The following is a 23,223-nucleotide window of genomic DNA, read 5'->3' as shown; positions in this document are numbered from 1 at the left end:
CCCCTTTCTGGATTCCTCCCCTTTTTTTCTCTTTGCCTTAAGGGCTATACATAATCCATAACCAAGTAGAACTGAAAACAGACAAAAGCACTCCTCTTCTAGTGGATAGAAATCTGGAATCCAGAAATGCTTCCTTCTTGCCAAACCTCAACTTGTTCCGTGCCTTTTTTTTTTTTTAAATGCCTCTTCCCAGCCTCCCCACCCCTTCGTGATTTGGCTGAGTGAGGACTAGCTGTTTGGTTTGCCTTTTATCAACAATAGATATTCACTGCTTTTCAGGTCACATTTTCCTTTAGCTCTTCTCTGTTTATGAGTATCACGAAAGGGTTCTTCAACATCAAGGCAAAACTCACACTCAGAATACTTTTTAACTGTGGATATTTTGACAGTATGAAACAGAAGTCAGTGGTGAAGACTTTCGTTTTGAAGTGACTTAGGTCCTACATGACTCAAAGGTGGTTTTCCTAGTACTATACCAGCAGAGTTGAAAATGACTCTGAAGTTGAAAGTCCCATACTACTTCTAAGAAACTTGTAAAAAGTGTTGGCCAAATGCTACACCAAACATTTTGCATTAATTATTCTCTTAACTCTTCAAAACAGTCCTTTGCAGGCCAGGCTCGGTGGCTTATGCCTGTAATCCTAGCACCTTGTGGGGCCGAGGTAGGCAGATCACATGAAGCCAGGAGTTCAAGACCAACCTGGCCAACACGGTGAGACCCTGTCTCTACTAAAAATACAAAAATTAGCCAGGCGTGGTGGCACACAACTGTAATCGCTGCTACAGGAGGCTGAGGCATGAGAACCGCTTGAACCCGGGAGGTGGAGGTTGCAGTGAGCTGTGATCGCACCACTGCACTCCAGCCTGGGTAACAGAGTGAGACTCAGCCAGCAAAAAAAAAGAGCAATCCCTTACAGTAGAAAGTATGTGATTTTAGCAGATGGATAAACTGAGGTTCAGAGAAATTAAGCCTCTTCCACCAGCATGCGTGTTTGGTAACTGTCGGGGTAAGATTTGATTCCTTTGCTCCTGCTTGTTTGACTACATCATGGTGACTCCCACAAAGTTCATGGCAGCCTTACTTAGAGGCACAATAGATAGTTGGGTTTTCCAAATTTATGAGTTCAGACATAGCTTATTGCAGACAATGCTGATTAGAATTAGAGCTGTGCTGGTAGCTGAGGTTTGCAGCTGTACAACCTTGTATAGTCTCTGACTTGTGGTGGTTTAACTTAGATTTTTTGACTTGACGATGACACAAAAGCTATATGCATTCAGTAGAAACTGTACTTCAGATTTTGAGTTTTGATCTTCCTGGGCTGGTGACATGTGATCCGATTCTGTCGCAGTGCTGGGCAGCAGCAGCCGCAGCTCCTAGTTAGCCACGTGATCATGAAGAGGGAACAAATACTCTACAGTGGGCCCTGCTGCCAGATGACTTCGCCCAGCTGTCAGCTAATATAAGTGTTCCGGGCGTGTTTAGATATGTTAGGTGTATGAAATTCATTTTTACTTACAGCCTTTTCAACTTAAAAATGGGCTTACCCGGACGTAATCCCATCATAAGTCAAGGAGCATCTGTACTTGGAAGAATATAAAACTTCTCCATCACACTACGGAGTCCTGCCACTTCTCTCTCTTTTCCTGTTGTATTTGGTTACCATCTTCCCTGGTGACAAGGAAGATACTGCCACCAGCAATTACTCAGTGAGGCAAAGATATTAAAGAGGAAATTTCCATTAGGTAAATAACTGTGAAAGAAGAACCCAAGAGAAGGGAGAGAAATTCAAGCCCCAGCTCCTGTTACACTGGCCAAATGCCTTTGGCACCCCATGCTTGCTGAAGATCATAAAAGCGTCAGGTAAACTGATCGGACAGAACAGAGGAACACAGTGTGAATTTTTTCCCTTGCCCCATTCCAGTGTCTACTTGAATTTCGGTTTTAGAAAATTAACCTTCGGAGCCAGGCCCCAAACCCACGCTAATTTGCAGTGTCTCCATTTGTGTAGACAATGAGATTATTTTGGGAAGGAGGGTGTTGACAGAGTGTGTGTTAGCTATTCAGTAGAACTGGCATCTTGAAGTACTTCTGAGATTTTGACCCCCTTGCTGAAAATATTGCTTTATAGAAGTTAATGACTTTGGACTGTGGCCAGAATTCACAAGTATGGCATGTGTTGAAGTGAAAGGAAGGGGAAAATCATTGTCTTTGTGAGTGTAACACTAGATTTTCTGAAGGACATTTTGTTCCTTGGAACCTTTCATTTTAGCTAGAACAACATGCACTTGAAGCCTTAAGTATTTTGTGGACTTGAGATTGCTACAAAATGAGGTAGGCAGACTTAAGTCTGCAAATGCTCCTTCTGGTGTTAAGGTATTATAACCAAAGAGTTACAAATTGTCTGCAGATTACCTTCCAGTTGCTAGTCGCTTTCCCAGTTTAGAAGCCTAGCACACCCTGGTGCTGTTATGCCCTGCTGCAGATAGCTTCCACTTTGCTGAGGGGATATGCCATGCCAGATGCTTTACGTGCACACTATCCCTGAATCCTCAAGACAGTCCTGCAGAATCTGATTATTCCCATTTTGCATATGAAGAAGTCAAAGTTTAGATAACATAATACTGTTTTTATTGAATGTCTCATATGTATCAGGCTCTGTGCTATGTGCTTTACCTGTATTACCTAATCCTTACAGCATCTTTGTAGGGAATATTTGTATCCCCATTTTGAAAAGGAGGAAAACAGAGGCCCGCAAAGGTTACTTGTCTGTGATCTCATAGCTGTTGGGTGTCACAGTCAAAATTCAAACTCAGGTGTGATTATCTTTCTATTACGCCACATCCATACTTCCCTACTGAGGTCTTGAAGGCAAGAGACAGAAACCACTTCTGATTTCTGATTCTCTGTCTCTAGCCTGCCGTACAAGTAGGGCTTCTGCACATGTTGGATTGCTTGGTTGACTGGATGTGTAGTGGATTTGTACTTGCTCATATCGGGACTCATTTCTCCTTCGTCTGAATAATCTGGACCTCTACCTCCAGGCTTTACTTGTCACAAGACAGTGGGAGGATGGGATCATGAAGGATGGCCTGGGCCAGTCACTCCCTACATGATGGCGTAGCTCTTTTGGGTATCTCTGCCCTGTTTTGATGACCATCTTCAAAGTCAAGGACCTGGGTAAAATAGTGCTTCCAAGCTTCAGAGAAGAGCAAGGCCAGAGGGCACCCATGATGAGCACCACTGGAATTCCCTCCCTCCACAGCCCGCTTGTTTTCTGCTGTCTTTGAGGGAGAAATAATGGCTGGGCAGTACTTACCTTCCCACTGAGGTGGGGAATGGGGTAGAATTAAGGATGCCTAACTAAATGCCTCCATAGTAAAAGGAGGCCACATGCTTTATGGTAGCCTGGATTCAATACTCAGAGTGCAGTGAACTGACCCAGGGCCCTGCCTTTACCACTGTATCCATCATCTGGCTGGCTTTGGTTTAGTTTCTGTAAAACGTCTTTCCCAGTAAAATCTGATTAACTACTCATCAATACAGGTTTGGTTGGATCATAGATTTCAACATCTACTCAAGTTTTCTGGGTTCTCAAAGCTGTATTTCTAGGGGTGAAGACTTTTGTAATGGTTGACTGTTAACAAGTGGCAAAGGACAAGTCTAGTTGGCTTGCATAAGCAATTTTTTATGGACAGAGAAACAGGAATTCAGACAGAAGTCCTACAGTAAGTTGAGATAGGTGTAGGTACCTTTCCATGGCAAAGGTCTTCATCTTATGGAAGAATCCAGCATTAGAGGGAAGAATGATCTCTTAGGTCATCTCATCCCATCCTCCTTGGGTCAATACATTGTCTTTGTATAGAGAACACCCAGGACCCAGTTGGTGCTGGGGAGCTGAGGCTGCCACAGCAGACTTAGTTGGAAATTAAGCTTTTGGCATAGGCTCACTCATCAACTTTGGATATTAATTGATGGGAGTAGAAGAAGAGGGAGTGATATTGGGTATTCTGCCTAGATTATTCTCCCATATTCTCTTGGGGGGGGGGAGTATTATAGGATTTTTAACTTCCTCCTAGTTAGCTGCCAGCGATAGGTAAAGAGCACTTTACCCTATCTGTCTTCCAAGAAAGAGAATGTAAGCTCTTAGAAAGAATATAAGAGCTTGAGAGAAACAGGAAAGACCTGAATAAGACCCTGAATTGGCTGCGGTGCTCCTGGGTCTCTTCAGGTGGAGATGTGTCCCCTGGAGACACACAGGACATGGGCACACGTCACATAACTGTGGTTCTCACAGCGTCTGGGGCACCAGAGAGACACGTTTTTGTTCAGAACCTGAAGAACGCTGGCAGCCTACATAATTCTAAACATAGCAGGCACTCTTATTGATTCTTTCCAAAACAAAGGTCACATTTCCTTTCTGTGTAGTTTGTGTCCTGGGTTCCTGCTGACTGTTTTGTGTATACGATTGTTGCCTTCTCAAAGAGACTGTCAGTTCTTGAGGGCAGGGTTCAAGGCTGCTGTTTGTTTGTGTTCTTCAGCAGTACCTAAATCTGTCCTGGGCTCAGAGGAAGTATTTAGTAAAGACATTCTACCTTGGGTTGTAGGTCACACAGTGCCAGAGCTGGAAAGGATTTTGGAAATCGTAGAGTCCAACACTCTAATTTTGTAAGTGATACCACTCCAAAAACTTACTTGGGAGGCTGGTGTTTATCTGCTGGAAAGAGAGGATTTTATTATGTTGAACTGTAGTGCAAATGACCATAATTCTAAACCTTCGACAGGCTTCCCTCAAACACTGCAAGCATGTTCCTCCTTGGACTAGTAGCGGAGTAATAAGAACAGTAAGAATGCTAACTAGATACCAGGCCCCCGAGCCATTGTCATGAATGCTTCCAGCCACATGACAAAGTAGGTACTCTGGCTATTCTCCAGATGCAGAGGAGGCTCAGAGGTAGGTGACCTCGCTCAGGGTCATGTAGTTACCAGAATGGTCGAGGGAGGACTGAAGTTTGGTCAGATGCCCCAGCTTGTGGCCCTTCTCCTATGCTGTGGTAACTCTCAGATGGGGTCTCTGACTGATGCCACTCCTTAGTGATTCACGGTGCTAGCTTTGCAGCGTCGTGTGGTGTTTCCAGTTGTCCTAAAGGAAGTTATTAATTCTCATTAACTTTAATTCTCTCATTAGACAGGCAGTGATATGGAAGGCAAGGCAGAAAGCAAACAAATAATGATAGGGGTTACATCTCCAGAAAGGTCAGGAATCACTGCCCTAGGTTGTAAAATATTTGGACTGAGTAAAAGGCATGAGTCTTCCCATAGCTTCTTCCAGGAACTGTTGCTTTACATGGAATTGCTGCTGTGTTCACTAGTCCCTCTTCTGTGCCCAGAACTCACGTGTCACTTGTGTCAAGAATCCTCATGACTGAGGTTTCCAGGGCAGATCTGATCTGTGTAACACACACCCTAACCCCCTTGCCAAAGGAGAATGAAATAGGCCCCTAGATGGCCACCCAGTTCCTGGGCCTTCCAGGCAGGCAGCTTGCCTTGAGGCTTTCCCCTGAGCCTTGTATCTAAGGAACATTCCTGTGAGTTTTCTAAGAGGTTAGTCCTGGGTCATTGGCACTTAAACCACTTGTTTTGGTAGATCCTTCCTGAGAAGGTTAATTATATATTTGATATCCTTCTCTTTTTATGCCTGAATGATGAAGATAAGTACTCTGTGGTTTATTAACTGTCACTTTAAACCTTTTCAGATTGTCTTGTGACAAAACAGAGTTTTATGTCCTTTTTATCCCAGCTTTGATGGATGAGACAGCTTTTCTGGTTAAAGTATGCCAGGATAAATAAAATCTCTGAATTGTGGAAAGGGTGGGTTTGCATTTGAAATCATGAGTTCAAGTCTGCCACCTCCTATGAACGGTGACCTAACCTGTTAATCTTTCCATCGATTTCGTTTTTGGCTTTTGACGAATGGAGCTTGGCACCTCATAGGTACTCAGTAATTATTGAATAAATGAAAGACAGCATTACTGGAGGGAGTTTGATGTCTCCAAATATTTGACACCAAACCCTAAAGCAACAATCTGACACATTTCCTGTTTTGAATTCCACTAATTCTTAGAGCAAAGAGCCTATGTTCTTACCATGATACAGTCCTGAAGCTCACTTCTCCTCCCTCAAGACTATTTTGTTATACCTCTGATTTTTTCAGTAAATTTGGAGTAGTATTCTGGAAAGTGAATGTCATTAAAGCTTTTTAGTAGTCGCTTTGCAAAGCCTAGTGTCCTCCATTGTATGCATCCCCCAATTGGTATGTGTCCAGTCCTTTTGAGAACCACTCACCTGGGGCAGACAGTATAGGTAACTGCATTTAAAATATTTAAATTTATTTATATTTAAATTATTGGCCAGGCACAGTGGCTCACGCCTGTAATCCCAGCACTTTGGGAGGCCTAGGTGGGCAGATCACTTGAGGTCAGGAGTTCGAGACTAGCCTGACCAACATGGTGAAACCCCATTTCTGCTAAAAATACAAAAATTAGCCAGGTGTGGTGGTACACACCTGTAGTCTCAGCTACTCGGGAGCCTGAGGCAGGAGAATCACTTGAGCCTGGGAGGCAGAGGTTGTGATGAGATGAGATCACACCACTACAGACCAGCATGGGCTTATCTAAATGTATTTAATTTAAATTTATTTAAAGTAATTCAAATAGTAAAAATAGTGCTAAGACTTTAAAACTCTTCTCCTGCTTTTAACTCCTTCTAGTTTGCTGGAACATTATCAGATGGCTTAGGGAAGACGATGGACAATCGGCATCAGTCAGAGCGGGAGTACATCAGGTACCATGCAGCCACAAGTGGTGAACACCTTGTAGCCGGCATCCATGGCCTGGCTCATGGTAAGTCCTGGGTGACATCAGGCTCTGCTGCTGCTGGTCCTCAGAGGCGCCTTTGTATCAATCTGATTGCAGCTATAAAAAAAGAAAGCTGGGCCGGGTGCGGTGGCTCATGCTTGTAATCCCAGCATTTTGGGAGGCCTAGGAGAGCGGATCATGAGGTCAGGAGTTTGAGACCAGCCTGGCCAACACAGTGAAACCCCACCTCTACTAAGAATACAAAAATTAGGCCAGGCACAGTGGCTCAATCCTGTAATCCCAGCACTTTGGGAGGTTGAGGCGGGTGGATCATTTGAGGTCAGGAGTTTGAGACCAGTCTGGCCAACATGGTGGAACCCCGTCTCTACCAAAAATACAAAAATTAGACAGGCATGGTGGTACACGCCTGTAGTCCCAGCTACTCGGGAGGCTGAGGCAGGAGAATTGCTCGAACCCTGGAGGCAGAGGTTGCAATGAGCTGAGATCGTGCCACTGCACTCCAGCCTGGCAACAGAGCAAGACTCCAATTCAAAAAAAAAAAAAAAATGCTGACAACAGAGGAAATCCTGTGTTGGTGTACCTGATAGCCTTCCAAGCTCTCTTACTTTATCCTCCTTGCAGTTGAAATACGACAGCCGGTGAGAACTCCTCATTCGCTTTCTGAATGTTGTGCACATTGCAATTCCTTTTCGTTCTCTGGCTTCTGTTCCCAAAGTATCATAAGGTGTAATCAACCAGACCTGTTCTTAGAATTGTAGCTGCTACTTCTCTTAGAATTGTAACCTCTGCCTTCTCCTTACTGATCATTCCTTCCAAAGAAATTGAAATGGGGAATTTGTGGCCAGGTTTGTAGCCCAGGTGTTTTTTAGTTTTGCATAAATGTGCATTCACTAAAATTATAAATGTATTTGCCTAAGAGATGTTGGTGATGGCATGAATGCATTTGGTCTCTGACTTTGAATTCTTTTAATGCTTTAATTCTGAGTCATTTGCCTTTTGTTGCATTTTTCTTAACAATTTCTTAGTACGGCATCCAAGGCCCTTGGAACTATAAATCCAGCCAATTTTCCAACCACCATCCCTCAGCCATGCTGCACTTTGGCCACACAGAGCTATGTACTGCTTCCCAGGTGTGCTTCCAAGTCCTTGCTCACACATGGTCCTTCTGCTCTCCCTCCTCTGCCTCATTTCCTTGTCTATCAAAATCCTACTCAGCCTATAAGTCCCAACTCAATACATTTTCCCAGCTGGATTGTCCCTGTTAGAGTTAATGACAGAGCACAGTCTGGGTTGTGTATGTCACCAGCTGTGTACATCTGATAGATTGAGAATGTGAGGAGGGGAGAAAGACCACTTTGCCTTCACCTTTATCCTTGTGTACCTCACATGACACCTGGCACATAGCTCATGCATAGTAAGGCTTAGTAAATTAAACTCTTTGTACCAGATCCTTAGGAACCATCCAAAGCTATCAGAGTCATATCAAGACTGATCAGTATTAATTCTCTGCATTTGGAAGAAGAGGAAGGAATATAGACAGTAAAATATTATATTTCTATTTGTGCTTAGGACACATTTAGAATAGAGTTTTTGTTTATCAGCTTTCCTAATGGTGAGATTTGGATCAAAATGCCTTTGCTTTTCCTAAGGCTGCCCAACCGTAAAGGGAGCTGTCCCTAAGGAGACGTCAGGCCAGAAGTGAAATTTGGCTGAAAGTAATTTGTTTATGGATTTTAAAAGTTTTGACTGTTGGGCAATCATTTGGGGTTAAGGTTTAATCATTCTTTCTAGTAATGGTAATGACAGTACATTGGACTCTTAGAAGACTTTTTAAATGAATATAAAATGCTTTGTTATGTATGGTGGCCTTTATCTGGCCAGCATCCTTGTGACGTGGAGAGAGCATGGCTCTCCTCACTTTCTGGATGAACACACAAATGTACTGAGAAAATGCATGATTGGTTCAAAGTTGCAAAATCACCTCCCATCAAGAATCGTTCCTATAATATGTACAGCCTTTCCAGGAGCCAATGGCTTCATCCAAAGAGGATCCACTGAGCTCTGGGTTATACGAAGGCAGTATCCTAGAGTGAGAGTCTTCTCTTAGGATGAAAAGACCTTTAGAAGGTGATAAGAACCAGAATCCACTCAATCCCCTTGATGTAAGAACTGGGAATTGTGCTCAGTTCTCTCTGCAGGCCTTGCTGGACCCAGGTTCAGTCATGTTCTGTCTCTCAGGTCCCAGTCTGAATTCCTGTTCTGTGTGTGCTCTGCCAAAAACTTTGTGCAAAAGTTTGGGAAAGGGCTGGGTGCAGTGGCTCAGGACAGTAAGCCCGGTACTTTGGAAGACCTAGAGGGAGAATCGCTTGAGCCCAGGAGTTTAAGGCTGCAGCAAGCGGTAATCATGCCGCTGCACTCCTGCCTGGGTGATAGACGGACACCCTGTTTCTAAAAAATAAAAAAAAGTTTGGGAAAGCGATATTGCCTCACTGGAGCAAATTTACCCAGAATCCAAAAGAAATGTTGTGAATTGTTAGTACATTCTCACCCAAGGAGTTTCCTTTACCAATTTGTCTCACTAGAGCTGAAGAGTCTAGAGAGCTTCCTCACACCCCACTGTCAGAGGGTAAACATCCTGTGAGTGTCCCTGGCACAGGTCCTGGAGATGCTCCCTGGACGGGCTGCCTCTTCCCTTCAGTGACTGTGACCTCTTCAGCCTCTGCCAGCTTCTGGCCTCTTCTAAGGTGTTTTCAGCCATTGCTGGCAACTTGCAAAATGTTTGCAATGTCTTTTTGACCTGGATTGGTCTTTTGAACTGACTCCATTGAGGGTCCCAGCCAGCTTTCACAGCTTTTTGGGGTGCTCTTCATGAAGGTTTTATATAATCGCCGATACCGAATTTCATCAAAGCATGCAGTAGCTTTTACCTTATTTCAAGCATCCAGTGGGGTTGGCCAGTCACCCCCATAGTGTTCTTTGAAAACTGCAAATGTATACCATCAGCTCTCCATATCCACAGATTCAGCCAACCATGGATGGAAAATATTTGGGAAAAAAAAAGATTTCACGAAGTGCCAGAAAGCAAAACTTGAATTTGCCACACGTTTCAAATACTGTATTGACTCCACACAAATGAAGTGATATGTGGGCATTGTATTAGCCACTATAAATAATCTAGAGGTGATTTAACGTATACAGGACGGTGTGTGTAGGTTATATGCAAACACCTACAGCACATTATGTAAGGGACTTGAGCATCCTAGGATTTTGTATCTGCAGGGGATCCTGGATCAATCCCACATGGATACTAAGGAACAACTACATTTAGTTATCTCTCTCTGCCTTAAATATCTTTCTTTTCTTTTCTTTTCTTTTTTTTGTTTTTGAGACAGAGTCTCACTCGGTCGCCAGACTGGAGTGCAGTGGTGCGATCTCGGCTCACTGCAACCTCTGCCTCCTGGGTTCAAGCAATTCTCCGGCCTTAGCCTCCCGAGTAGCTGGGACTACAGGCACGCATCACCACGCCCAGCTAATTTTTGTATTTTTAGTAAAGATGGGTTTCACCATGTTGGCCAGGATGGTCTTGATCTCTTGACCTCGTGATCTGCCCGCCGCAGCCTCCCAAAGTGCTGGGATTATGGGCGTGAGCCACTGCGCCCAGCCTCTGCCTTATATTTCATAGGATGCCATCATCTTCAAACTTTCCACGAAGGCCCAATTTTCTAGTCTCCTGTTGATTTAATCCTCTATCTGTATCCTCTCCTGATCGTCCGTAGGCTGCCCAAGCTCTGGGATCGAAAAATTGGCCACTGTTAACCTCTCAGCTTTTCTCTGATTTTTTTTTTTTTTGAACTGGAGCACACTTTACTTCTGACTAACATGTAACATATATCCTCTGACTCTGGACTTAATGGGCAAATCTGCAGGATCCTCTTCTGTGAGTTGGCCTGTCTGTGGCCTCTCTGGCACAGAGATTAATAGAATGGCCTTAAGTTATCATTCCATAATCAAGGGGTTTGGCTTTAAATGCTTTTGCTTTTGTCCTCGTCAGGTTACAACAGCCGTTGTCTCTTTCACTAGGTATCATTGGTGGACTGACCAGTGTTATAACTTCGACAGTGGAAGGTGTGAAAACAGAAGGGGGTGTCAGCGGTTTCATATCTGGCCTTGGAAAAGGGCTTGTTGGCACTGTAACCAAGCCAGTGGCAGGCGCCCTGGATTTTGCATCAGAAACAGCCCAGGCGGTGAGAGACACAGCCACACTCAGCGGCCCCAGGTCAGTGGTGTGGGAAGAGTGGCTTTTGCAGTTTCCAGCCTAGGTCTGCTGCTTCTCCTAATCCATACTGATGTGTTTAATTGTGCACTTTCTTAGTTATAGGGTTTTTAATTCTAATACTTGTAACTGAAATTTCTGATCTGCCTAATATAAAAAGATGAAAATGAGGTACAGAAACCTGGCATGAATTTTTTCAGATAAATATATATATAGCATATTTTATATATGCTATATATTTTATATATGTATGTATATATAGCATATTATATATAAGTATGTATAACTATATTATGTTATTTTTCTCCATTAGAGAGGTCAGAATTAGGATTAAACTGTTAGAAGCTTCTTCTGTTCACCAAGCCAACTGGATCCCCACATGCCTATGAAGAAAACTGTCAGATTGTAGTCTGGTTCTTACTCCTACACCCCGCGGTATAGTTCTAGAATCCCCACAGTTGTTGTTCACCATGTGGGTCTGTTCCTTCTTAATTTTCCTTCCGCTTGAAAGTATCAGCCCCAACCCCATAAAGAAAAGTGCCACCCCCCATCCCCCCAGCAGGTCAGCAGTTCTGCTGTGGGATTGCTGTCTGGCCTTGATACCAGCTGAGACTGGAAATCAGGGACAGCCCATATGGTTCCAAACCCCACAGAACCCAACCGCTTTAACGTAGCTGTTTGCTTGAATGGCCTATTTTAGCCTCCCTTTTCCAGAGTGACTAATTGGGGATTCTTATCAACAAAGGGTATAATGAATGTTAAGGGCCCAGCCAAGCTAGACTCGACTTAAGCCCAGAAGGATTTTGCTGCTGCCTGGATAATAGATTTTCCCTGAGTGAATTAGTATGCCCTTTTAGAATGCCTAGGGCCTGGCCCACGTCCACACCCTATCACTCCCTCAAATAGGATGTGAAGTGAAATTGTCCCCAGTTGAAGTGAATCCATTTGTCTGTCACCAGGAAAACTTACTGAAGACACATTACTGCAGTAGGGGAAATGCTCCGATTGTGGACTGGGGCCATGCAGTGTGCTGTGCCAGAATGCCTTCCATCTGGAAGCAGCTGAGTAAACTCTGTATGGTTTACTTTAGTTAAGTTACATTCTATTCTCAGATACAAAACTAAAACAATCCTTGAGTATATTTTGAAGCATTTATGAAGTTGTGGGGAGGGGCAGGCAGTGAGGAGGCTTCGAAAGTATTTCCAGTTAGTTTTTCCATCTCTGCTCGAAGCCCAAGAAGTCCACCTCCAGTATTTGTTAAGATAATAAGACTTAATGAAGTGTAAAGCTGAAGACGCCTAAGAGTTCCCAAAGAAGCATGTGTATTCTTAAAATGTCAAAATAGCCAAGGGATTGATTGATTAAAAAGGGTTCAAGGTATATGTGATAAATTTTTTAAAGATGATTTTGTGCTGTGAAGTTTTAATAATGTTGAGAAAGAAACGGCTTGAATTTTATACATTGTCAGCTTGCAAGTCTTCATGGGGTTTTTCATTCTTTTTAGGAGCACAAGTAATGTAGCCACAGTCACTGCAGAAAGCATGTCTTTGAGAGGGACATTCTTGTCATTTTTATTAGTTGTTCAACATTGCCACAGAAGTTTGATTTTCTGTCAGCCAGTGCATAGCTGCCGTTTATTCATTGTCTGTCAGTAAATAGTGATTGAAAATTTCCTATGAACTCAGGGTTGGGAATAGCAGAAACCAAAACTGTCCCTGGTCTCAAAGAGCTTATAATCAAGCAGGGCAGCAAACATAAAAAATTATATAAACACTTATTTGCTGAAATTGTGACAAATGACATAGAGGACACTTAGAGGGTGCCGTGAGACTATGATCAGAGAAGGTGATGGGGAGAAGGAGGGTGGCTAACCTAGTGATCAGGGGAGTTGAGACAGGCTTTTCTAGGAAAGTAATCTTTGAGGTGAAGCCTGGAGTATGAAGTAGGAGTTGGCCAGGTGAAGAGAGGAGAGAATCACCTTCCAGGTAAAAGGGAACTACTGTGTGTGCAACAGCAAAAGGAAGGAACTTATCTATGTGCCAGGCATTGTCTTTGTGCCTCCACATGTGGAATCCCATTTAATCTTCATACTTGATTTACAAATGAGGACAAGACAGTCCAGAGAAGTCATGGAGCTTGTCCACAGCCACACAGCTGCTGGGAAATGGTAGACCTAGACTTAGAACCAGCCTATGTCTTGACCCTGTGCCCAGCACCACTGCATTGCACCCTGCTGCCTGGGTCTGCGAGGAGGGGGCTCATTGGATTTCTCTTGTACGTGTTTCAGAGTCTGTTAGTGTCAAGATATGGCATTCCGCATAGTTTCTTCCCTGCTGACTCAAGATTTACTTTACTATTACCTGCACGCTGACATGATTCAGGTCTTGACCAGCACTGCATTTTTGTCTGTCTGTTTCCTCTGGCCTGCCACCTTAGCCTTATCTGGACCTCAGCAGCAGAGACCATGCCCTCATGAAGGCACTGGGGAGCCGTTCACAGTCAGCACTGGCCACTCCTCATCTCAGCCCAATGAAGTTTTACATTTCCATGTAGATGAGGCACTCGGGATATAGAAAAGTTGTGCAGCTTGACTCAAAGCAGACAGTAATTGGGTAGCCTAATTGAAGTTTAACTGCAAGTTCCAACTTTGCAGGCTGCAGAAAAAAAGGAAAAAAAAAAAAACAACAAAGTTTAACTGCAAGTTTCATGAGACAGCGATCTGCCTAACCATTCACTCCTCCTAGAAGCAAAAGCTACCGTGATCATTGAGGCACAGCCGGTCTTCATATATCCTCAAAGGAGGGGGATTAGCTTCCACATCCCTTCTCTATTCCTGGAGGTGCCAGTAGTGGGAGAGTCATGGCAGAAGTTACCAGAGGCAAATGGGGTATATGTTTGGATCAGTGGATCAGTGTCCTTTATTGTGCAGAAAAAGCTAAAATTACAGATTCTTCTGAAGGGATACATAGCAGCCGTTTCACCAATGTCCCTCAGTCCATTTGTCCAGGTCCAGAAGTATTCATGAGGAGCTATGCATTAGAAGAGAGCACTTGGGCTGGGCATGGTGGCTCACACCTGTAATCCAGCATTTTGGGAGGCCAAGGTGGGAGGATTGCTTGAGCCCAGGAGTTTGAGACCAGCCTGGGCAACATAATGCCCCCATCTCTTACAAAAAAAAAAAAAAAAAACCTGGATATGGTGGCGGGTGGTGTGCACCTCTGGTCCTTGCTACTTGGGAGGCTGAGGTGGGAAGATTGCTGAAGCCTGGAAGGTTGAGGCTGCAGTGAGCTATGATTGTGCCCCTGCACTCCAGCCTGGGCAACAGTGAGACCCTGTCAAACAACGAAAGAGAACACTTGTTCTGGAAAACAACAGGCCAGAGTCCCAGCCACCTTACTTATTAGCTTTGGGCCCTGGGTCAAGTCAAGACATCTATGTAAGACTCAGTTTTAGTTTTTTCATCTATAAAGTGGAGATAAATTTATCTCTCTGTTTATTCTGCTTCTCAGGGGTTTGAAGCCCAACCAGAGTTATTTTAATGTGGAAGCTATAAAGAACTATAAAAATGCTGGGTGATATTATTTTAAAGTCCTATTAAAGGAGCGCAGAGATCCTTGCAGGTGGAGAAATGTTTCAGTGCCAGTTTGTTCTGATGACACTGTATCTCTTAGGAACATACTGGCTCTAACACTATCACCGAGGGATAAATCACCCTGGTTTCTTGGAAGTGAGTTATAACCATCTCCAACCATCCCGGTTGATTGAACAGGATCCAGGGGTGTTACTCAGGGTTTTTCCCCACTGTTTAGACAACAGGGACTAACAAATGATTTGAAGGGATTAGAAGTGAGATTCTGACCGAGGGTTGACCTGAGCCCAGGGACCAAGCCAGGAATAGAACCCAAGAGTCCAAGAGTTCTGCCTCTGAGCCTGCAATTGGAATGAGACTTTCTGCTTCCTTTGTAATATTTCATCCAAGTAAAGGCTTAGATCTTAGCATCTATGTTTTAAAAGACCCAAATTTTAAGCAGATGATAGGAAAGTAAGCCGTAAAACTGTGAAAGAGTACTCCTTCCAGTAATCCATCTGAAAAGTGGCCTTACAGGAAACATTGGCTCCTTTTTTGTGTTTATTTGAACATGATTTTATTTATAGGGAACCCCCCTCCTTATGTTCTTTTAGATTAAAATACTTCCAAGTTCCTCTCCTTGTTGGAGTGCGCTGGCATTCCAAGCGACAGCCACCTAACTTTCCTCTGAAATTTCCAGGCAACCCAATAGTTCTCAGGAAGGCAGGTGGGGGTGGGGAGAGAAGAGGGCGGAGGACTGCAGAGCCTTTGGCCTCAACATGAGTGTTGTGGACCAATATCCCCCACTGCATTTGTTCACTGTACAAGTATGTGTGGTTTGGAACTGAAATAAGAAACCTTTTCCAAGGCAACGTTCTGCTGGCTCAGGTTGCATCTTCTGGCCTACGTGTATTGGGCCACACTTTGTCTGTTCCCAAGTAAAGTTTATGAAAATGGCACAGATGCAGCCACACTTGAGGTGCCACTGAAGCTATGTGAAGAGCCTGCTACCCTTCAAACAGACCAGGCCCAAGAAAGGTGCCAAGCCATGTGAGAGTGCCCAGTCCACTGTGTAAATGTGACGGCCTCTGATGGTAGTGTTTGAAAAGATACTTAGTAGAAAGTTGCAGAGACCCTGGAACAGCCATTTCACAAAAGAAGGCAAAAATACCTTTGAGAAGAAAGGAATGTCTGCCTCTGCACTATGTATTTGCTTGTTTGTTTCTCCAAATACCATCTGTTGCAGACCGGGGTGCATGACATTTTAGGGAAGTAGCAGATGAAGATTTATGAAGCTGGGCCCTGAGGTTTCCTCTAAAATATTTCTTCACCTTTTAAGTCAAGACCCAAAAGTGGGGAGAGAAGTAGGAGTTGGCAGAACTTGAAATATTTAAACTAATTTAGCAAAGCTCAGGAGTGTTGGAGCTTATCTCGTTATTTAAGTTAGATAAGGAGGAAGGGGAATTTGAAGGATAATGATAGATCAGTGTTTAAGAATATAGCCATCAGGACTGATAATGTTCTGGAATCCCGGGACCCTCGGATTGTGCACGTAGATGTAAATTCCATTTGCTCTGAGAACTTTTGAAAAAGAAACTTTTTGGTTGATTTCACAGAAAAGATTTATGGTGGGCATATTTGACTTTTTCAGTAAAAATAGCCCCAAAACACCACCCAAAATCTGTTAAGACACTTCTCGTGAATGACCTCTTAGATGTGAAATGGAAATGGGTTTTCTTAAGGAAAGGCCCCTTTTGTTAACAGTGTTTGCACGTTACTTATGACTCTCCAGGATAAAAGGACTAAGACTCTTTTGGGTCACCAGAGCCTGAATGCAGTCAGGTTGAACAGGTCAGCAAAAAGTCTGCAAAGAGGCCGGGTGCGGTGGCTCACGCCTGTAATCCCAGCACTTTGGGAGGCCGAGGTGGGCGGATCACGAGGTCAAGAGATCGGGACCAGTCTGGCCAACATGTTGAAACCCTGTCTCTACTAAAAGTACAAAAATTAGCTGGGCGTGGTGGTGCGCGCCTGTACTCCCAGCTACTTGGGAGGCTGAGGCAGGAGAATTGCTTGAACCCGGGAGGCGGAGGTTGCAGTGAGCCGAGATTGCGCCACTGCACTCCAGCCTGGCGACAGAGCGAGACTCCATCTGAAAAAAAAAAAAAAAAATAGTCTGCAAAGAGAACTTAGGAAATGCTTCCATTAACTTTTTCATCCTAGCTGGGTAATACTGCTTTTAATTACTCTGCTCTGAGAGCAGCCATTTCTTATACTTGGTATTACACATAGCACATCAAACAGAATTGGCTTGAATTGAGCCTTTAGGGAACTTCCAAAGGTAAAAATTGAGTAAAGATTCAAATGTTTACTAGGATATACCAGTGTTCATTTTTTTCCCACTAATATTCCATTCAAGGCAGGAGAGTAGGCTGATATCCCATGTATCTAGAGTGGATCAAGTCCAATATTTCTTTCAGAGTTCCTGTTCCTTAAAAGTGTAAATGGGTTTTATATTTTATTCCATGTTTGGCTTAATAAGAAAATATTTTTAATTGCTACCCAGTAAAATTAACATTTCAGAAAGATCTGATATGTTATCCTGTGGCTCCTGCCTCATACTTATCTAGGAAGTTCCAGCACGCTCCTTCCAGATGAGTCCGGTACGCTGTAGTAGCATCCATATAGAGGCATGTATATGGTAGAGGTGAAAAGCTGGAACTTGTACCTGTTTGACCCTAAGGCTCTGGTTCTAATCTTTGGGCATATCTGTCTTTTGGCTTGGTGTAACATCTGCTGCTTGGGACAGCCATTGTGTTAGTTAACATGTCAGTTTCATCATGAAAAAGGCATTACATTTCAGTGAAACTGAAAAATTATTGCTATATCCAGCTGAAGGGAAGGGACTGTCAAATCTCTCCTCTGTTGTCCAAACATGGCACAGTAGATATAGTGACAGTCCCTTTATCTTCTACTCACCCTTGCATATATATTTGTGAGGTGAGAGCCATATATTCTCACTTCCTGATCTTGCCAAACCAGGTCCTTCCAGAGAATGCTTGAAGGTAGATGGGTCATTTTCTCATTCCTCCCTCTACGTGAGCAATCCCAGAAGAACACTAAGATCTGTGTTGATGACATTGGATGTTTCACTTGGCTCTGAAATTAAGCTGATGAAATTATAGGATCGGATATTTTTATTTTTTTCAAGACAGAGTCTTGCTCTGTCGCCCAGGCTGGAATGCAGTGGCACAACCTCGGCTCACTGCATCCTCCACCTCCCGGGTTCAAGCAGTTCTCCTGCCTCAGCCTCCAAAGTAGCTGGGATGGCAGGCGCATGCCACCTCGCCCAGCTAATTCTTATATTTTTAGTAGAGATGGGGTTTCACCATGTTGGCCAGGCCGGTCTCGAACTCCTGACCTCATGATCTGCTGACCTTGGCCTTTCAAAGTGTTGGGATTACAGGCGTGAGCCACCACCCCCAGTCAGGATCAGATATTTTAAAGAAGCATCTTAACAGTCCTTCATGCCTTATAAGTTAAAATTCCTCTCACAGGAACATAAGCAGAGAAATCTTATTTTCTGAGACAGGCTTCTTCCCTCTCGCTGAACTCTAAATACTGTATTCCCCTTTCACTCAAAGGCCCCAGACGATGCCATTCTCATGATAACATAACTTATGGAAAGCTCAGATCTATTGTTGGAAAAAATGCAAAGTGTGTGTGTTCATGCACACACGTGTTTGAGAAAAGCCTTTCCATTTCTGAAATCCCAAGAGTCATTTTTATGCAAGATTATCTGTTAGGAAAAAACCCACTTTTTTGGTCATGGTACATTATAATCATTTCTAGAAAGGAGAGCGTCTAATTTTTGCCATTTTTGGCATGCAGAGATGACTGACTTCATAGAAACCACACTATCCTGCTTCCAAAAGAAAAAAAAAAAAACCTACTGAATTTACATCTGAATCAACATCTCTTCAAAGTCCAGTCCTTGCATCTCAACCAGCAGGTCCTTGTGCAAAGAAAATGAATGGGAAGTATGATTTGGGGTTATTCCATTTACTTTCTGATTTGGGGTTATTCCATTTAAAAATGAAATAATGTTGCCATTATACATCTGTAGTCCCTTCTGTGTTCAGTGAATTTGTTTTTAAAACTCTAACGTGACACCTAATATTACATACATAAGATAGACATTTGAGATTTTTGGTTTGAACTTCAAGAAAAAATAAAACAGTGTCTATTTCTTTTTGAGAAAAAATTTGTATTTTGTGCATTAGAGAAGGTTGAAGAGCCATTTGTTATTTGTGGAACTCCTCTGTAAAGGCATTGGATTTACTTATTTTTAGATTTTCATGACTATCCCATGCCTCATGTTTTTCCCTTACAGAATCATCCACCTTTGCCCAAGATAAAATTGAAATCTTTAACAAGAGGACCCAGGTTTGAGTTCAACTCCCCTGCTCCCAGAGAGCTTTAGACTGTAAGATAATTCTGAGATACACAGAGGACATTTGGACTAGCAGGGACTTAAAGACTCACTGTTGTATTACAGATTATGGCTCGGAAGCACTGAGGGAAGGAAAGATAGGTGTGGGTGTTATAATTCACCCGTGGTTTTCTTGCCCTGATATATTTATCTGGTACTCTTTTGCCAGTCTCCTTCTCAAAGACATTTTCTTGCTAAATTTCTTACTAACTTGTCAAATGGAGGGAAAATAAGATTGAATTAGTAAAACATTCTTATCACAATATACTCTAAAAGAGGCTGGGCGCGGTGGCTCACGCCCATAATCCCAACACTTTGGGAGGCTGGGGCGGGTAGATCATTTGAGCTCACAAGCTCGAGACCAGCCTGGGCAACATAGTGAAACCCTGTCTCTATAAAAATATACAAAAATTAGCCGGGTATGGTGGCACGCGCCTATGGTCCCAGCTACTCCAGAGGTTGAGGCAAGAAAATCGCTTGAGCCCAGGAGGTCAAGGCTGCAGTGAGCTGAGATTGCACCACTGCACTCCAGCCTGGGTGATGGGAGTGAAACCCTGTCTCAAAGAAAAACAAAAACAAAAACAAAACTTTTGTTATATTGGGCTTATATAATTCAAATTAATAATGTTACTTATCTATATCCTTAGTGGATTTACTTTAATACATTGAGGAAACCGCTTTCTGACTAGCAGAGAGAATTTGTACATATGGGTTCTTTTAGAACAGAGGGTCTCAAAATACGGTCTAGGGACCCCCTGCGGAACCCCAGATCCATAACCTAAAACCTATTTGTATATATTCATATACTTATATATGAATTTATAGATATAACAATTTTTATAATAGTATTCTCTAATGAGTATACAGTGGAGTTTTCCAGAAGCTACACAATGTATGATATTGTAACAGATTGACTGTAGAAGCAGATAGGTGAATACAGCTGTTTTCCAGTTAGCAAGACTTAAGAGATTTACAAAAATGTGCAGGTGCCACTCTCCTCACCTTCTGTGACTCTGCATACATGCCACCAGCCAACAAACGTACCTGGTTAATTTTTTTGACAAGCTGCTCTATTTGAAAATACGGTGATTGATAATCCATCATCTTGCTGATAAGTAGCACATATCGGCAATGATGGGCTAATTCGGACTTAAACCGTAGGAGCCACTGTAATGCAATGCTTCCCTTTGGCTTGCTGCCAACAGTTGTCAGCCCTCCTGGTTTGCTCCTGACTTTTACTGGGTTTCTAGAGGTAACAATTGGAAAGATTTTATCACATATCAGAAAGACCTCTTACAATAATTTACCTAATTTAGTTCTTCACCTTAACCTACCATCCCAATAAATTTTAATTTCAGCAGGGTAGTAAGTGTAGAGCAGATTACTTCAAAGTGCAGGATCTTGTCCAAAGGCTGCTTGGTTGTGTTTGCACTGCCCTGACTCTTGCAGGTACTCGAGAAGGTGTATCTGTTTCAGAATTCACTTGCCAAAACCTCAACTTTCTCCCCTAGCAAAGTTGCTGGAGTAGGATAAACCCACAGTATTTGGATAAGCTCCTTTGAACTCCTTGTAGAAAGCAGTTTTTATGAGGCAGTTGTTCTGTGTTAACACCAGAGACAATTCCTAGCAGATTTCCCCAAACATACTTCAAACATCGATAATGGCAGGGGTGACCCAAACTGTATCATAAAATCCCAGGGACTGCAGGAGACTTCAAAGGGGAGACAGAGCAAAACCTCACTTCTCGTTATGAGGAGTATGGGTCACAGGAATCCTGGCTAGAATCCATGGTAACCTCGCGGAGTAATGCCAGGATGGACAGAGGCCAGGGCTCATCGGTTCCCTAGACTTTACTAATTGACCCCAGCAGCACAGTTAGAGTGGTAATAACTGGCACCTGCCTGCCTCCTGAGGCATTAGAGGCCAAATTACCACATGTGAAGTGCTTTTCTATCCTTTAGTGAGAAGATGCAAACCTTGAAGTGTGTTTCTATTTTTGTTTGAACTATCAAGGGCCCGGTTAATTCAGTTGAGCCAATTCTGACCTTGGGATATTCAGATCCATCACTTAGTACGTACAGGCAAATTGACAGTAGAAATTTATTAATTCAGTCTTGAACTCCTACTATATTTCAGGCATTTAATAAGTATTAAATACTGGGAATATTTAAATAATTGAGGACAAACTGCTCTGAAGAATCACCAAGCTGTTTGGTTTGTGTGTTAATATTCTTAAGCCACTCTTACATGTTCATTAAAGCAAGTTTCCCTATAGTTTTCTTGAAGAACTCATTTTTTAGTGATTTGACTTACTCTTTATTCTTGAAAACAACAAAATTGCATTTGTGCATATGGTATGTGTTGAGGGGGGTAATTACAGGCATTTTTTCCCTCATTACTGGGTCCGTTACAGCTCCTTGAAAACAAATAGTTATAGTTTTACTAATTGTTTATAAAATTAGCTAATGATCCTTTGATTTTTTAGTTTTTTTATACCTTAGCTGTATTTAATAAATATTTAGTATCTTCTGTGCAATTAATAAGAACAATGGGGGCCAGGCATGGTGGCTCAAGCCTGTAATCCCAGGACTTTGGGAGGCTGAAGTGGGCAGATCACCTGAGGCCAGAGTTCAAGACTAGCCTGGCCAACATGATGAAATCCTGTCTCCACTAAAAATACAGAAATCAGCTGGGCATAGTGGCACACGCCTGTAGTCCCAGCTACTCAGGAGGCTGAGACATGAGAATCGCTTGAACCTAGGAGGCAGAGGTTGCAGTGAGCCGAAATCATGCCACTGCACTCCAGCCTGGGTGACAGAGTAAGACTCTGTCTCAAAAAAAGAAGAAGAACAGTGTTTAAAAACCTGTTATTTTTACCTGAATTATTTTGCTACGACAAATTTATCTTTCAAATTAGATTTTATCAAAGTAGATATGTATTCACTTTTTTAAGTTGAAGTCTTTCTAAATGTCTAAAACCAAAACACAGTAATCTCCTGCCCTACCTTTCCCTGATTCCTGCTCCCTCAGAGGCAATCACTTTCAACACTTTGGGCCTTTTCTTCAATGTGGAGGTATTTACCTTTATATTTCATAAATAAATAAACCAACTGCTATTTCTTGACATCATTTGACTTCATGTTGTTATACATACATGTTTCCTTTCCCCATTTTTCAGTACAGTTATATGATCCTTTTTGAATAACTTAGTATTCCATTTTTACGTTATTATGACTGTGTAAATAGTATTCCCAGTGAAGCCCCCCACCCAGGTCACTTTGATGATGTTTCCTTTTTAAATGTTGTGCTTTGTTTTTTTCTCCTTGGAGTTCGTAACTGCTCTTTCAGTATTGTCTGCTTTGTTTTCTATATGCACATTCGTAATTTATTCTCAAATGCTTATTTAGTTTCCACATTTTTTTAACCCTGGGCCTAGTAACTCGTTTTTCTTTAAAAAAGAAAAAAAAAATTCTATCTTCCTATTGCTAATTTATCCACAAACACTCTTCTGTATGTGTACAAATGCATTGAGTAATTTATTGGTTTCTAATTAAATTCTCCCTCTCGATGTCCTCTGCTCCCATCTGACTGGTCGTTGTCTAGCTATTTTTGTCTCTAAGCTATTTTTCTATAGTAGTACTATAGCAGTACTATTCTGAGTTTCTTTCTTCCATTTATTTGTTTTGGTCTTTTTCTTTCATGAATAGAGACAGTCCCCAGAGAATCTGGTGATTCTTGACTATCTGTTCTACTCCTCTTTAAAGATGAGGCACTAAAAAGCCAATTGGGAGCTCTTGGTTTGAGGCTGAGGGGGCCTTACTGTGGAATGATCAAGTGGGGACCTGCTGACTCTGGGCTCCTGTTGAGAGGAGCAAAACTGAATGGGGATGAGAGAGGGGACCTGAAGCTCTAACTGCTTCCCATGCAGCCTTTTAACCAATCTTCCTGTTTTCACCTCACTCCAGGCCTACCTGTTTCTCCTTTATGCTCCAGGCCTTCAGAGCTACTTGCTGCCTC

General features: G+C 42.7%; 1 protein-coding gene across 6 annotated transcripts in view; it reads left to right on the top strand.

The window, feature by feature from the left end:
* VPS13D (vacuolar protein sorting 13 homolog D) overlaps positions 1–23,223 on the top strand; it is a 283,963-nt gene that overhangs the window by 221,194 nt on the left and 39,546 nt on the right. For all 6 annotated transcript variants that reach the window (XM_034955636.3, XM_034955634.3, XM_034955631.3 and 3 more), the window contains 2 exons: positions 6,768–6,900; positions 10,957–11,152. In XM_034955636.3, the coding sequence (XP_034811527.3) occupies positions 6,768–6,900; positions 10,957–11,152 (329 nt within the window). The remainder of the gene's footprint in view (positions 1–6,767; positions 6,901–10,956; positions 11,153–23,223) is intronic.

The sequence above is a fragment of the Pan paniscus genome, chromosome 1 (genome assembly GCF_029289425.2).
Source record: "Pan paniscus chromosome 1, NHGRI_mPanPan1-v2.0_pri, whole genome shotgun sequence".
Classification (NCBI taxonomy): Eukaryota; Metazoa; Chordata; class Mammalia; order Primates; family Hominidae; genus Pan; species Pan paniscus.
This window is presented reverse-complemented; position numbering and strand designations above follow the sequence as displayed.